At 40.3% G+C, this 16865-nt stretch overlaps 1 protein-coding gene across 1 annotated transcript in view; it reads right to left on the minus strand.

Annotated features, from left to right (window-relative positions):
* Positions 1–16865, minus strand: part of GALNTL6 (polypeptide N-acetylgalactosaminyltransferase like 6) — a gene marked incomplete at both ends in the record, with an annotated part of 964759 nt that overhangs the window by 190618 nt on the left and 757276 nt on the right. The window contains one exon of the mRNA XM_079773123.1: positions 1505–1690. Coding sequence (XP_079629249.1) covers positions 1505–1690 — 186 coding nt within the window. The remainder of the gene's footprint in view (positions 1–1504; positions 1691–16865) is intronic.

Consider the following 16865-nt stretch of genomic DNA (forward strand, 5'->3'; position numbering starts at 1 on the left):
CCTGAGCTTGAATCATTTCTTATCCATCAGGCCTACAGGAAATGAAATGCTTTAATGAGAAAAAAGTGGGTTTCTTTTTTTCTCCCTCTCTTTTTTTCCATCTATTTTCTTTCTTGTTAGATTCATATGAGCAATCAGAGGCTTGATAATTGGCATTTAGGGATTGCTGTGGTTCATAAATAAATTAGGCCTTTTGCTGACTTCCCTGGGTATTCCACACCATATAGATCAAATTCCGTTTGAGGGAATCTCACTGTTGCTGATGAAACTCTAAATTGCTATGTCCTTGGACAAGGTATTTTTAATTAAAAGCTCAGAGGAGTCTGTGGCTGCAGGAGCACTGAAACATTCCTGTTGATTAGGATGGCTGGGCAGTCATCTGTGCAGGAGTATGTGGCCTGGGCAATGTGGTTGGGCGTTTGTTAATTGATGGACCTTTTGTGCTCTTAATCCTGTATAGTTTCAATCGATCCCCACCGCCCCCCATGTCTTTTACTAATGGCTCTTTGCTGGTTCTAGCTGAAATCCTACACAGTAGCCAATAGCAAATCATTCTTTCTGAGGCAGCTATGGTGAAGGCAGTTGTTACTGGCTTTAGCTCCAAAGCCAGAGATTATTCAGAATAAAAACTGAATTAGTGAAATCTTGAAAAATAGGAAGGAGTACAATATGTGCCCAGCAGGAATTTTTAGAAACACACATTTTGTTCAGGCTTACAATTTGTCCCTTATCCACTACTAGATTTTATATCTGACTTTATTGTGACATTTAAAAAAAAAATAGTCAAGCTCACACTGAGCCACACATTGGTTTTCTACCTTAAACTTGAATGGCTTCCAGTTTCCTCTAGTTTCTAACCTTTTGAGTGCGATGTCACAGAGAGTCTTTTCCCTCCTCGTAGTCATATTAGGAACAGCAAGACATGTCATTTGGATCCCAACCCTGAGTGTTTGAGGGGGTTCTGCTTAAACATGGGGGATTCTCTACTGAGGGATCTAGGTTGGTGCCAAAGTGAAAAGAACTGGCGTTATAAACCCTAGACAATGCCAGGGCGCTTACAATTCAACTGCATTCAGGGACTGAATAATTTTCTTTCCTCATCTCTTAATAATCCTGTAATAATTGTTAAACTGTGCATGTGTCGGCGAGGTATGCATGTGAATTTTAATCGCACTGTTGTCATAGATAGCATTTTTGAATACTTTTTTTCTAGCATTTACCCAGTGAATACAACTACAATCAAAGAGCACATCTAAGTGAAACCGTTTCAAAACTTAGAATAGATTACAGATGGCATTCTCCAAAATGTCAATTTTAATGCAATTTTCTAGTTACCCATTTGTCCTCAGCAGGGGTTAAGGTAGGATTCAAGGCTCCCACTGTAAACATTGTAGGGGGGGGGGCGGGGGTTGTCTCTAACCTTTGTAGGTTGCAAACTAAGTGGAAGCAAACCCCGCACTCCTTCTGAAAGGTGCCAGGAGGCCCCGAGAAGCTGTGTACTCACTTAGGAGCGGGGGCAGCCAGTTCACATTGACCTCGCAGTGGGAGTCCAGGAAGGTCAGGACTTCTCCTCTGGCCATGGATGCCCCCAAGAGGCGGGTCCGGATGAGCCCTTCCCTTTTCTTGGTGCGAACGATCCTCACTTTGGAAAAGCGGGCCATGTACTCCTCTAACTTATCCTTCAAGTGCTCTAGGGAGGAAGTGGAGAAGGCACAGAGAGGACACAGAACATCAGTTGCAGCAGCATTACAGGTGTCTATGCATGGAGGGCATGGGAATGAGGAATCAGAGCTTGCATACGTTTTTCTCCTCTCTCCATTTGGAGGGCGGGATGCTGGGATTTTATGCTGAGAAGGTTTCATACTTGCCACTTTCCCAAGTGCTTCATAAACTGCACACCCTGCCCTCGGTTTGGACACTGGGGCAGACACAGACACACCAGAGCTCTCCTATGCAGTTTCTGCTGCCCAGGGGCCCACCAGCTCACTCCTGGCCAGCGCTTGCCCAGAGGGCATGGCACCCCCATCTGGCTCCCCCTCCTGCTGAGTAAAGTCAGATGAACATTGCAGCTTATGGACTCATTGCCTAGTATTGTCTGTGTTGAAAATAATGCACGTAAAACAAAACAAAAAAGCAACATATCTCTTGAATTAACAAGAACCTAACAGCTTTTGTCCCCTCTCCCCTCAAGGTTATAGCAAACTGGTAAGCAAGACCAGCATCTGGCTTCTGATTTGAAGTGAAAAAGTGCTGACTTTCTGTGAATATTAGATATAGAGAGGCAAGAGCAGATGCTATCAATGACAGTGATTTTTCACTTAGCTATTTAAGATTAGAAAACAAAAATTTGGAAAGGTTTTTTTTTTCTGATTAAAAACTAAATTGTATCTGGCAACTTATTTATAGAACAAAATATTTCCCACTGGCTGTGATAAAATGCATCAATCTCTCATTTCTTTTTGTGCCAAATAAGTGCATTTGGTGGCTTTTTGTGGGATACGAACTCATATAAGTGACAGCCTCTGCATTCACCTTCCCATTTCTAAGATTAGGAGGGCTTCATTGGAGTTCCTGAAAAGTATAGTCTAATGTTCACTGAAACAGAATCTTAGCGCAGTATCTTCTTTAGTTTTCACTCGCAAACTTTCTCTGCATGTCTGCAATCAAAAGCATATTATGACTAAGTCTCCCTGTGATTTGTAGCAACAGGGATTCATGTCGGGATGTATGATCCCTTCCCTACTACCCAGTTTAACAGATGTCAGAAGTACTCTGCATTGGAGTTTCTCTGTACCTAAGGGTTTATTCTTATTTTTATTGCTTCTTCTTAGTATTAATGCAATGGAGGTTTTTTTTTTTAACCCCATTTTCATTTTTTTTGACTGCCCTATAAATGGGTTTTACAAATGGGTCAAGTGAAAAAAAAATTAGCTTTGACATTTTTACTCTAAAAGAACACTAGTGGAACCTTTTACAAGAGTATTTTAGCCCCAAATATGTTTTTCTCTATTTTGTCTTTCCTGTAATGAACAAAGATATAGAGATTATATTACAAAAAGCAAAGGTGACAGGATTTGGAGTCAGAACAGACCCGGGTGGTTGGGAGAGGCGGGGGAGGTCTGTGACAGTGACATATAGGAGTAGTCATGCAGACTCTCTGAGCCTGAATTCCCTCACCTATAAAATATAGAGCATTTGGGTGTTTTTCATTCCCTCTTAGAGTGTGGGGGAGCATCAAGCTTTGGTTAAAGACCTGACAGTACTCATTCAACAAACATTTATTAAGTGACTAAGTGGAGACCCCAGTCAATCACTTGTACTTAAGAAGAAAAGTAGCATTTCTAGCATCAGAAGTGCCTTTGAGAATGCTGAGCCTGAGAAATGAAAAGTAATGATCTATTTTTTTGGTGATATTTTGATAATCATCAGCTTCTATTTATTTTTTAAAAAAGGTTTTGACCATCAATAAACAAACACATATGGCTTTATAGTAATATCGCCATATTTCAACCAACAGGTAGGTTCCACCTTCTCTCTCTCCGCTTTGACACATGTGTGCTGTGCAGAGGGCCTACTCCTGCCCCTTCGCTTCCTTCTCCCTGCTTTCTCTCTGTGTAAGCTGCAAAGAAAGATTCCTAAGGGCTATGCAATCCAGCACCACTTGTCAATAAGACTGCAGCTTGACTATCTTGTTAGGGAAATAAAGCAGAGACCCGCCATCCAGTTGGTCAATCAAAGCCAGGGACTGAGTGGTAACTGATCAAGAGCTCTATGTGTGCCAGTCTTGTATGCACTAGGTTCTGTCAGGACTTCCCACAGTCGTAAGTGTTTAAGAAACCTTTATAATCTCATTACTGTAATTTATTCAGTTACTGAATTCCTTCTGTATCACGAACATATGGGATTAGTGGTATAAGTGTCATTCTATAACTTTATTTGTATGTCAGTTGTTTGAATCACAGAATGTATTGTCTCATGAAAACAGTGTCCCAATAGTCGTTGGGGATTGGAAATAGATCATGAACATTTGTTGAGTGCACTAAAGTAGTTCTTTCTGTAAGCCTCATGTTCATTTATTTAAATTTATTTATTGATTTGGGGGAGAGAGAGAGAGGAAGAGAGAGAGAGAGAGAGAGAGAGAGAGAGAGAGAGAGAGAGAGAGAGAAATATTTTGTTGTTCCACTTATGTATTCATTCATTGGTTGATTCTCGTATGTGCCCTGACTGGGGCTCAAACCCGCAACCTTTGGGCATTGGAATGACACTCTAACTAACTGAGCTTCCTGGCCAGGGCCTCATTGTTCTTCTATGAGTATCATCTCGGCGGTCTGGGCACATTGCTTCTTCCTTCCTGACTCCTGACGACTAATGGACCTTCCATGGGGGAAACGGGGGAAAGAAGAGGAGGTGGCTCTAGATGACAGTCGCTTCCCAGGTGTCCCATAGTGAGAATCAAAGGGCTCTAGGTCACCTGGGAGTGGTTGTCCCAACTTTGGATTTAGTCTTCCACACTTTTTAGTTTCTTAGAAAAGTCTCTGGAACTCAGTGGGGACTATCTCCACATATTCCTTTCCCTCTATGTAAACTTTTTGATTATGTGTATTTTCCTTTTACCAAAGCTTATTTTAATGTACTAATAGGATTGTATGGTGTGAATTTGCTAAACACAAGGGGTTTGACCCCAAATTGAGTACACTAAATGTTCAGATCAATTCCTCTTGTTTGAACTTCCTGGTAATAATAATTTGGTTGCTTTGACTCAGAATAATGACCTAAATGACTGCCCTTTTGAGGGGTCCATTCTCCCTTAGTAGTTCAGTTGTAACATCTAATTACCCAAAATGTACAGTGAAGACAGGTATCTTCAGTCTAATTAGCAAATTAGACTCTCATGCAAGAGAGTTACTGGGGATGGTGAGATGGCTTTTATTAAAAATATTTTGCATTTCTTTTATATGAACAATTTTTAGATTCATTTCTACAATATTATGTGATATTTTTCTACGCATTTTATAATTTTCAAGTCACAATGAAAGGCCATCTGTGAATGAATAAAAGTAATCTGATTATAATATATAGTTTTTAATAAATATGTTTATAGGAAACTAGAATAAGAACCTTTTATTTTCTAAATAGAATCATACTATTTGTCTTTTTGTGATTAGCTTATTTCACTTAGCATAATGCTCTCAAGGATTATCTATGTTGTGTCAGAATTTCCTTGCTTTTCAAAGCTGAATAATATATACCATTGTGCATATACTGTATGGCCTGTTTTGTTTATCCATTCATCTGTCAATGGGCATTTTGGTTGTTTCCACCTTTGGGCTACTGTGAATAATGCTGCTATGAATATAGGTACACAAAGATCCCTTTGAGACCCAAGTTTCAATTATTTTGGACATATCCTATATATACACCCAAAGGTGGAATTGCTAGATCATATGATAATTCTATTTTTATTTTATTGAGAAACCTTCACACTGTTTTTCATAATAGCTGTACCATTTTACAGTCTCATCAACAGTGCATAATGGTATTACTGTCGGTCAAAATTAGGCTCTTTCACAGGATTGCAGAAAAAGCATTTCAGGGATGCATGCATGGGAGACTGTGGTGTAGCAAGGTTTATTTGTGATACAAAATCAGAGTTCCCCTCCTGGGTCCCCAATGTTCCATCTCAGTCCATCCCACTATGGAAAAAGCCCAACTGTGTTTTCAGCAAGACCAAAACAAAGGCCAGTGTCCAGAGTTTCTGTTTCACATTAAAGCTTAGTCCTTAATTAACCCCCCATGTTTACCAATATATCTTTTAACAATCTTATCTTCTCTCACTCTTCCAAGAAAACACATTCCTTATCTTTCAATAGTTCATTTAATCTCTAAGGGTGTCAAAAATGCTCATTGCATAAGATAATCTATCTTGAGATAAGAGGCAACTATTTAAAAAAATCAGTTTAACGAAGGAAAAAACATCAAAAGAACCAGTATATTTATGCTTTTACCCTCTGAAGTCCTTAATGGTAAAAGTCCCATTCATAAATTTCACAATTCTCTGGCTATTTCAACAACTTCTTATTGTATTTTGCTGAACACCAGGTTATATAATTTTTAAATTCCAACATTGTTTGTATTCCAACATTAAACTACTGTTAATTATTGAGTTATTTGTACCTGCACACACATTCATAGCTTGGATAAGTAGCAATTAGACTCGTAATGACCATTTCTAAAAATTAGAACTGAGTGAATTTTCCCCCTAAAAATAATTAATAATTTTCTGTAACTTGTTTCCTTAAGACAAAATCAAGATGAGAAATGAAATCACTGGGCCTAAAAAATTACAAGGTAACGTGAGCCACATAACAAAACTATACATTTTAAAAAAATGTTGTATGGATTTTTAGAGAGAGAGAGAGAGGGAGAAAAACATCAATCTTCTGCCTCCTGCAGGTGCCCCAACTGGGGGTCAAACCCACAACCCAGGCATATGCCCTGACTGGGAATGGAACCGGTGACCTTTCAGTGCACAGGACAATGCCCAACCAATTGAGCCACACTGGCCAGGGCTCAATGAGACTATTAATAAGGGGAAGTCACAGTCTCCCAGTGAATCCAAAATGCTGCATGTGTCAAATTATTAAGATTCAGGGAAACCACCTCCAAATTTAAGGGATTTATTAATTCATTTAAGCAATTTTTAGAAAACTCAAACTGATAATAAATTAAAATAAAATAAGCTGGAATGCCCCAGAAAGGGAGAAATTGATCTTTAGCACAAGAAAAAGCATACAATTCAGGTAGAACAAAAAACAAATACAAATCAACTCCAAAATGCCATAGAGCAGCACAGATAGCAAATGAAGGCAATAACAACTGTGTCCTCTTAAAAGTACTTTCACTTCTGTGTTTTTTCCCCAGTTAAAAAACATGTTAGTGTCATTCACACATACATGCTAAAGTCATTTTGTTTTTCTTCAGCTTCCTAAAAAGCACCCACTGGAATTACTGGGTGGGGGATGTTCCCTGGGCAGAGCAATAGGGACCCTCAGTCTCAAATTAGCATGTATGTGAGTGACTGAATAATGTCCCCGACGACTGTCAAAACAGCCATAAAGACTTTTGGGATTTGACTTGACTTCACAATAAATAAAGACAAATTGGAAACAATTCCTCTAAACTGTTAGTGTGAGAAAAATGCTATGTCAAAATTTCAATTTAGATGAGACCAGAACTAAATTAAATATCTGGGAATTGGTCCTGTTCCCAAGGCTACTGAAAACTCCCAGTTTCTAACAATAATCTTGTACTGCAATATAGAAGGAGACATGCAGGAAATGGGCTGTCTGTCTTTGTTGAGGAAAATTGATCTGTTAGACGTCTGTCCTCTCCAGGAACTGCTCTGTTTCTTGATAATGTTATTAAAGAATAAAAAGGAAAGGGACCATGTTAGATATTGTTTCAGTTTAATATTGAAAAAGAAAATATTAAGAGTACTAAAAGTGTGTCTCATATTTTTCGAATGAAAAAAAGCCCACAATAGAATAAGTAGCAAAATATGACAAAGTAATATATGAACATAATAATACTGATTATGTCCACATTTATTGAGTTCTTACTAGTATAATATTTATTTTAATATATATTCATGCATTAATTTATTAAGTTCTCATTTTACAGATGAGAAAAATGATATTCATTTACAAATGAGGAAAATGAAAGTCAGAAAGGTTAAGAAATTTGCCTTTGATCACACAGTAAAAGAGAATCTGGAAAATTGTAAATACTCAATAAATGCCAGCCATTATATCTCAGGGGAAGAAAGAAAGCTGGAGCCCAAGTGTATTTATCAGGAATATTTAAAGTACAAGGAATTTAATATAGGAAACAAGGTGCTTATAGTAATAATATGCAATTATTATAGAGGACCTGAAAATTTTAGGAAAGTAGAAAAAATCACTCAGAGTTTTATCGCCAAAAGTCAATCTTCCTTACGCCAGACAGAAAAAGACAAACACTGCACAGTTCCACTTATATACGGAATCTTAAAATAAGTCCAATTCTTAGAAATAGAGAGTAGAAAAGTGGTGCCAGGGGCTGGGGTGTGGAGAAAATAGAGAGAAGTTGGTCAAAGTTATAAACTTTCAGCTGTAAGATGAATAAGGTCTGTGGACATAATGTAAAACATTGTGACTCTAGTTGGTAATACTGTATTTTATAATTGAAACTAGTGGCCCAGTGCACGAAATTCATTCATGGATGGGGGTTCCCTCAACCCAGCCTGCATCCTCTCCAATTGGGGACCCCTTGGGGGATGTCTGATTGCCGGTTTAGGCCCAATCCCACAGGAATCGGGCCTAAACTGTCAGTCGGACATCCCTCTAGCAATCTGGGACCACTGGCTCCTAACTACTCACCCGCCTGCCTGCCCAATCGCCCCTAACTGCCTTTGCCTGCCTGCCTGATTGCCCCTAGCCCTTCTGCCTGCCTGCCTGATCACCCCTAACCTCTCTGCCTGCCTGCCTGATCACCCCTAACTGCTTCTGCCTGCCTGCCTAACCTCCCCTAACTGCCCTCCCCTGCTGGCCTGGTCACCCTCAACTGCCCTCCCCTGCCGGCCTGATCTCACCCCCAATGGCCCTCCCCTGCTGGCCTGATCGCCCCTAACTGCCTCTGCCTCAGCCCCCACCACCATGGCTTTGTCCAGAAGGAAGTTGGACGTCCAGAAGATGGCCGGTTGACCCTGTCTAATTAGCATATTACCCTTTTATTAGTATAGATCAGTGATGGGCAACCTTTTGAGCTTGGTGTGTCAAACTTCGCCAAAAAACTGAGCATAACTCTGGTAGTGTGTCACTTTGAGGAAAAAACTAACTCCAAGACTCTAGTCACAAATGTTTCATCCTCAGCATGCGGCCGCGTGTCATCAGAAATGGCTACGCGTGTCAGTGCTGACACACGTGTCATAGGTTCGCCATCACTGGTATAGATAGATTATATAGGATAGGATTGCTTAAATGGGGGAGGGGAGCCTTTTTCAGCAGGAGGAGATGCTCTTGGCAGACAAAAACACATAATCTCTATATCTGGATTGATAGCCAGCCATATGCACTATACTGCCAAACCAGTCATTAAAAAAATTGAACCACTTTCTTACACCTTACACCCAACAGCTGTTGCCCTTAAAACCCCTCCTCAGCCCCCACCTTAGGTTCTGCCTTCACAGTTCACCCAGATTAGGTTCTGATTGGTCGGTTTCTATGCCAGTCAGTGTCTCCAGTCCTATCTCTGGGCCTGATCAGAGAGGCAGGGCTGATCAGCAGCCGCCCCAGGCTGCTCGCGAGTGGGCTGAACTGCTGACCTCTCAGAGAGAGAGAGAAGCTTGGCTCCTGGCAAGGCCCAGAGAGAGGGAGAAAGGCAAGGGCTGATCTAAGGCCATCTTCTCATTTGTGCACTTGGTCACATCTTTTCTCATCTGCTCAAGAGCTTGCTCCTGTAGGCACCCCATCTCTTCCCTGTATGCTCATTTTTGGTCTTTCTACTGAGTCATTCCATATTCTAGCAAAAATGTACTATGTCCTTTATCATCTTTGACCCATACCCTCCTGCTGCTTCGGTGCCATTCAGCTACTAGTTTTCAGCAGGATGTTTTGCAGTCGCCACTTCATTTCCTCTCATTCTCTCTTGGTATTTATTTAGTTTTCAATTACAGCTTACATTTAATATTATTTTGTATAGAGTTAGATGTACAGGGTAATGGTTAGATAATCATATACTTTACGAAGTTTCCCGATATTTTCAGGAACCACCTGGCACCATAGATAGTGATTACAATGTCATTGACTACATTCCCTATGCTGTACTTTACACCATGACTATTTTGTAACTAGCAATCTGTACTTCTCCATCCCTTCACCTTTTCACCCAGCCCTCCAACCCCTCTCCCCTCTGTCAACCATCAGTCTGTTCTCTGTGTCTATGAGTGTTTCTGTTTTGTTTGTTCCTTTATATTGTCCTTTAGATTCCACATACAAGTGAAATCATATGGTATTTGTCTTTCTCTAATTTCATTGAGCATAATACCCTCTAGGGCCATCCATGCTGTTGCAAATGGCAAGATTCCATTTTTTTAAAGGCCATTCTCTCTTGAATCCATACCTTTTATTCATTCATTCAAGACCGTCTTAGAGATCCATATGAGTAATAGCATTGTGCTAGATACCACGATCATTTACCTTTGGAAACAGGCAATAAGTTTGTTTCAGGGGGACTCTTCTGCCAAGACATAGCTCTTGTTTAGACTGAGAGTAAAAGGGATGTGGTGTGAAAACGGAATGTGGAGCTGGAGTAGCAAAGGACAAAGGGAGTTATAAGCAAAGAAATGACTTTGAGGTTCACTGACGGAGAAGAGAAAACGAGTTGCGAGGCGCACAGGTCTAATTGTGAGCACAGAGTACTTTTGTGGTCCCTGCAGGGTTAATTCTGACTAAGGGTCTTACTTTGCCAATATATCCAGGAAGGTGGGGGTCAGGAAGAAAGACAGGTCCTGGAAAATGTCTAACGTGGTGAAAGCCCCTTGCTTGAGTAATTGAAAGCTAAACTGGACCCAGCACTATGAAATATAATTTGGCTCTCTTCTCCAGGGAACGGAGAAAATGATCTAATAGTCTTTTCCATCTCGGTTTCCCCTGACCTCTGGCTGTTAACATCACTTTTCCTCGTTATGTCAAAATGAATTGCCTATTTACCACTGAACTCTAGAAAGCATTTTTTCCCCCCGCCTCCCTAGGTTAGACACAACCCAGCATTTGCTACTTGCACTTCATTTCAACTTAATCAGTGTGCCAGGGAGTCATGTTGAAGTGGGTATTCTTATTTTCAGGAAATGTAGCTTACTTGCTGGGTACATGGTTCCTCTTCACCATCAAGCCGGAGCGCTCCCCAATTTTAGAAGGCATTCCCAAGAGAATGTAAAATATATTAGCAAAATGGAAAGGAAAATGAAGTGATATGGCCTTTAAATTGCCAATAACCTCCATAGCTGGGTCATTTATTAGTACTGGAATCTGCTCAGGCTGGTTTCTTTCCATGACAATAAAAAGTGAAAAAACACTGATACAGGATGACTGCATTTATATTTGACAGTATTGCATACATTTCTTGTTCTTGAGCTGGAGGAAGGAATAGAAATTATTTAAATATCTTATGAGGAAATGAATAGTTTTTTGGGGGGAGAATTTTATGTACATACACACACATACTAGTATATACATAAGTACATATATGTATATTTCACTTCCATCACTAAGATTAAGTGAAAAGTGACAGATTATAATTTAGCAAAAAAAAAAAATCATTGTTTCCTGCACAGTCTTGATTAAATGAGGCAATAAATCATATGTCTAAAACATGCCAAGCATCTGCCAAAACAGAAGTTGGCTCAGAAAGTGACGAGAATAGAATTGTGGAGCAGTGGGCATTTTATAGTCTGTCACCGCCTTGACAAGGAACGGCAAAAGGGCAGCATTATGTCTCCTCTCCTGATGGTCCAGCGGCATATTTTCTATTGCAGTTCTTTTGTTTGGCCCTCTTCATCTTCATTTCAATGGGCTGCATCTCCTTGAGCTGCAGCAAAGATATATATTTTCCCTGCTAATGATGTGTCTCCCACGGTCCCAGGATGATTTTCACACTTGATGAAGTTCATCTGTGGACGGGGCCGCAATCAGTCAGTGTGCTGCAAACGGAGCTGGACATGAGGCTGATTTTTTCTACTCTCTGTGGACAGACAAGCCCTGCATGTTCCTGTTTTACCAAGGCTTCGCTCCCAGGAGAGATTTGTTTTCCCCCATTACTTTATAAAGATCATTTAGCCTATACATTCTGCCTGCCTGTCAAAATTTGTGCTAGACCAAATCCCTGTTTTTGATTCTGAGACTGCCCTTTCTACACATTTCATTCAGATTAGAATAAACAAATGCAATGCTATTAAAATACTAAAAATTAGCAGGTGTAGGTTAATTCTGGAAATGCAATGCCTCTCTTTGAACAATCCATGACCTATAATATATGATACAGATGGGGTGGAGAACAGGGCACAGTTCTCAGAGTTTGGTAGTTTACAAACTCAGCAGGGACAAAGTAAATTTTCAGATGGGAAGATAATTAATACTTCAAAACAGTGCTCATTTATTCAACGTGTTTGGTATAGATGGCATGAGGTTCTTCAGAAGGGAAGGATCCTGGACCTTGGATTGGTTAACCTTTTGCACTCGGATGTCAAGTGTGACTCGACACGGTTAGCATCGGTAGCGGGAATCAAGAAAAAAGCAAGCGAGTGCAAAGGGTTAAGATTTATACAGATGAAGACAGGAAGACAAGGTGAAGTCTTAGGAATCTATATATATAAAAGCTTAATATGCTAAGTGTCCGACCATTCAACCATTCGACCAGTCACTATGATGTGCACTGACCACCAGGGGGCCAGACACTCCAACTGGTAGCTTAGCTTGCTGCTGGGGTCTGGCCAGTCGGGACTGGATGAGATGGGCTGGACATGCCCTGGAGCCCTCCTATAGTCCCTGATCACCCCCTAACCACTCCCCTGCTAGCCTGTTTACCCCTAACTGCCCTCCCCTGCAGGCCTGGTCACCCCTAACTGCCCTCCCCTGAAGGCCTGGTCACCCCCAAATGCCCTTCCCTGCAGGCCCAGTCACCCCCAACTTCCCTCCTCTGCCGGCCTGGTCACCCCTAACTGCCCTCCCCTGCAGACTTGATCGCCACCAACTGCCCTCCATTGCAGGCCTGGTTCCTCCTAACTGCCCTCCCCTGCTGGCCTGATTGCCCACAACTGCCCTCCCCTGCTGGCCATCTTGTGGTGGCCATCTTATGTCCACATGGGGGCAGCCATCTTGTGTGTTGGAGTGATGGTCAATTTGCATATTACTCTTTTATTAGATAGAATAGAGGCCTAGTGCATGGGTGGGGGCCAGCTGGTTTGCCCTGAATGGTGTCCTAGATCAGGGTGGGGGTTTCCTTGGGGCCTGGGGGGCCTGGGTGAGGGTCCTGTGGTGGTTTGCAGGCTGGCCACAGTCCCCAGCGACCCAAGCGGAGGCCCTGGGATCTGGGATTTATTTATCTTCTATAAATGAAACTTTGTAGCTTTGAGTGGAGCCAAGCCTCCTGCTTGCTCTGTGGTGGCAGCCATTTCTGTTGGGATTTATTTATCTTCTATAATTGAAACTTTGTAGCCTTAAGTGGAGGCCTAAGGCGGCCAGGGTGTGTGGAAAGCTTGGCTTCCTCCATCACCGGGGGCAACTCAAGCCTCCTGCTCTCTCCAGCTCTGTGGCTGCCACCATTTCTGTTGGGATTTATTTATCTTCTATAATAGAAACTTTGTAGCAGAGTGATGGTTAATTTGCATATTACTCTTTTATTAGATAGGATATTCTAAATCACTTCTCAGTTTCCCAAAAGGATCCTCTTCTGCTCTTCAACCTGTAAATGCCAATGTTCCCCAGAGACCTCTCTTCTCACGTATCTCCCTGGTGGTTTCAACTGATCCCAAACTATATCTAGTAACTTAAGACTTTAGATTACAACACATTGCTTCTGGGCAGTAAGGAACAAATAGTGGGGAATTTTGCTTTAAAGCACAAGACCAAACAAGCACTAGTTTTTAGATGATCTACTTCAGGGTTTCTTGGTGTTTTATGCTTGATAAGCCTTTGTTAAGGGGGCTGTTGTGATTCTTAGCAAATCACTGGCCTTTATTCACTAGATCCATGGTCGGCAAACTGCAGCTTGCGAGCCACATGCGGCTCTTTGGCCCCTTGAGTGTGGCTCTTTCACAAAATACCACGGCCTGGGCGAGTCTATTTTGAAGAAGTGGCCTTAGAAGAAGTTTAAGTTTAAAAAATTTGGCTCTCAAAAGAAATTTCAATCGTTGTACTGTTGATATTTGGCTCTGTTGACTACTGAGTTTGCCGACCACTGCACTAGATGCAGGTAGTACCCTTGAGTTGTGATAACCAAAATCGGCCACAGTCATTGCCAAATGTCTCCTACAGCGCAAAATTGCCCCTTATTAAGAACCACTGATCTATCTGAAAGTGGCTAATAACAATGAGAAAAAGAGGAATCATTAGTTAATTGTATTGTTAGGTTCCAGAAATGAGCTCTCATTTCAAAGGAATCTGATCATGTTTTGAATGGGATCATTATGCCTTGAAATTTGCACTTCTCTTTACCCTTACTGCTCCCATTGACTTTGCTTCTAAGCAGGGTAATTTGGCAACATTTCTTGGAAATCAATTTCCCCCTTCTTTGTTCTGTTATTTACTCTCCATGGCATATAGGTCAAATAGCAGTAGCAGTAGTGAGAAACCTTAACAGCAGCTTGGAATAGACGGTCCTTCTGGAGGGACAGGCGGGGATTGCTGATAGCTAACTGATCATGAAAGAAAGAAAATAAAACTTTTTATGGAACAATTCCAACTGTATCTAATTCAGTTACTTGCAATGACTTGGTCTCATTATGCACACGAATTCAACTAATATGAAAACAGAAATTACTCCAGTAAAATTTTGAACCTTCATTACTTTTCATTTATATGTTTATAGATTCAATGCAAATGTAAGTCTCTCCCATATTTAACAGACTGTGCACATCCCATAAGAATGTGCCTTCCTAGAACACCTTGGTGAAAGGACCTCTCTCTACCTGCTTTTAAGTTTGTTCCTTAGTGAATCAGTCATTGAGAGGAGGACATCCTTGTGACAGTTTTTGAAATAACTGAGTCAATACTTGAGCATGTGTAGATTGAAGAGTTTTCTGATTTAGTTTGAGCAGACCAAAACAAAATAGAATGCAAAATAAGAACAAAATACATCATCTCAGCCAAATATTCATTATATTGAAAAATCTTAAAAATTAGATGCAAGAAAATCCTTTCCCTTTCATAAGATGATATCTAAGTAGATTAACCAAGTTCCCAAAAGAGAAGAAGATAAAAGTATTGTACTCATTGGACCATGGAGTGAACAGTGACAATTACATGCTACTTGGAATTTGACAAAAACTTCATATTTTGCAAATCTCTATGTAGAGTGCTGTAGATACAGGCAAAAGAAAATTTTGCCCCTTTGAGAAAAACTCAGAGCTTTTATAAAATACTTATATTTTCTGAGGTTTCTTAAAGCAGCTCAGTTGCTTTAAGAAACCTCAGACAACCAACTGATTAGAGAGAATTAGAGTTCACAGTTTTCTTGGGGGGGGGGGTGTCTTTTTCCCATTAGTGTTTCTTTCTAGTTTGCTCTATTTTGGAGTCATTGGATTTTTCTTCCTAAAGAATTCAAGGCACGCAATTCCCCCTTTCAATTCAACTATGAAACTGTTAACTGGGCAATAGTGGAACGAGGTTCCCCTTAAATGATTCTGACATTCTTCAGAAGCAAGACCATTGATCACCTTTAATCTTAATGGGTTGGAACTAATTTCTGAAGACCTAAAGTTTCCTCAACTGGAAAGAAAATAAATTATAAGAAACACCAACAAAAGCCCGTATACAGTAAACATAAGCTCCAGAGATTAAAAGTCATGTCTTAACCAAACAGATGATCAGTGATGATTAATGCCTTCTGCATAAATTTTTCCCTGGAAAACTATTTAGAAATTCTTTTGATGTAGTACTCACATGAATCCAACCTTAAAAAGGCAACCTCTTCCCATCACTCTCTGTTCTCTGTCCACTTTATTTTTCGTATTAATTCTTATGACCATCTGACATATACTATAACTTTTTTACTTTATAAACCTTTAAATTTTTTAAACATTAAATCTATTTCACAATAACACTTGAAACATAAACATATTTTACAGTTTTACAAAATATTTTTATGTCCTTATTCTATAAGATTTTGCTATTTTTAAAAATTATTGTTATTTTTTTACTTAAATATTATTTTCTTGTTGAAAACAGAAAGACACAGGTGAACACATTGGCTTAGGTCTACACAGAGTCAGGATCAACAATATCACTGTCTTCCACCTCCATGTCTTATCCCACTGGAAGGTCTTCAGATGTCATAACACACAGGGAGCAGTCATCTCCTGTGAAAATACTGTCTTTTCCTGGAAAACTGTCTAAAAGACCTGCTTGATTCTCATCTTGAGGAGGTGTCACTCTTTTCAGAAATATGTCCATAGTGGTTTGCTTGTTTTGTTGTTGTTGTTATTATTGTTTTTCATCATATATTTGCTTGTAAACTGATAACTCACCATGAACATTCCTGTGTATTAATGAAATCTTTTTGGTGTTGGAGTCCATGTTTTCAAATATCTTAAGGAGACCTAAGGTCTGCAAAAGCTTCTGTTAAATCCTTCCCTATGAATTTTCTTGGGGGTTCTTCTTTTTCTTCTCTTGCAGTTTCCTTTTGTCTTGCCTCTTCTTTAGCTATGTATTCCTGTCCCAGTTCCAATAACTCCTCATTAGTCAGTTTCTCAGGAACCACCTCTAGGGCTTCCTCAATATTGTCCTTATCCACAGGTTGCCCTCACAACCACACCCTTGTTAACTTTTGCAACCTCTTCATCTTTGGCAAATTCTTTGAAGTCATAGATGAACCTCTTGATTGTCTTCTTCCAGATGCCATTCATATGCTCCTTTGTAACATCACATCTATCCTAAACAAGGCTCATGATGCAATCATAGATGTTGTAATCCTTCCAGAATTGCATAAGTATCTTCTCAGGGTCTTCCTCAGTTACAGCAATAGCTTGGGCCAAGGTCCTCCTCAGGTAGCAGGCCTTAAAAGCTGCTCTTACTCCTTAATTCCTTGGTTGGATCTAAGAGATGTCATGTGGA

This window comes from Cnephaeus nilssonii (genome assembly GCF_951640355.1).
Source record: "Cnephaeus nilssonii genome assembly, chromosome: 5".
In the NCBI taxonomy this organism is placed as follows: Eukaryota; Metazoa; Chordata; class Mammalia; order Chiroptera; family Vespertilionidae; genus Cnephaeus; species Cnephaeus nilssonii.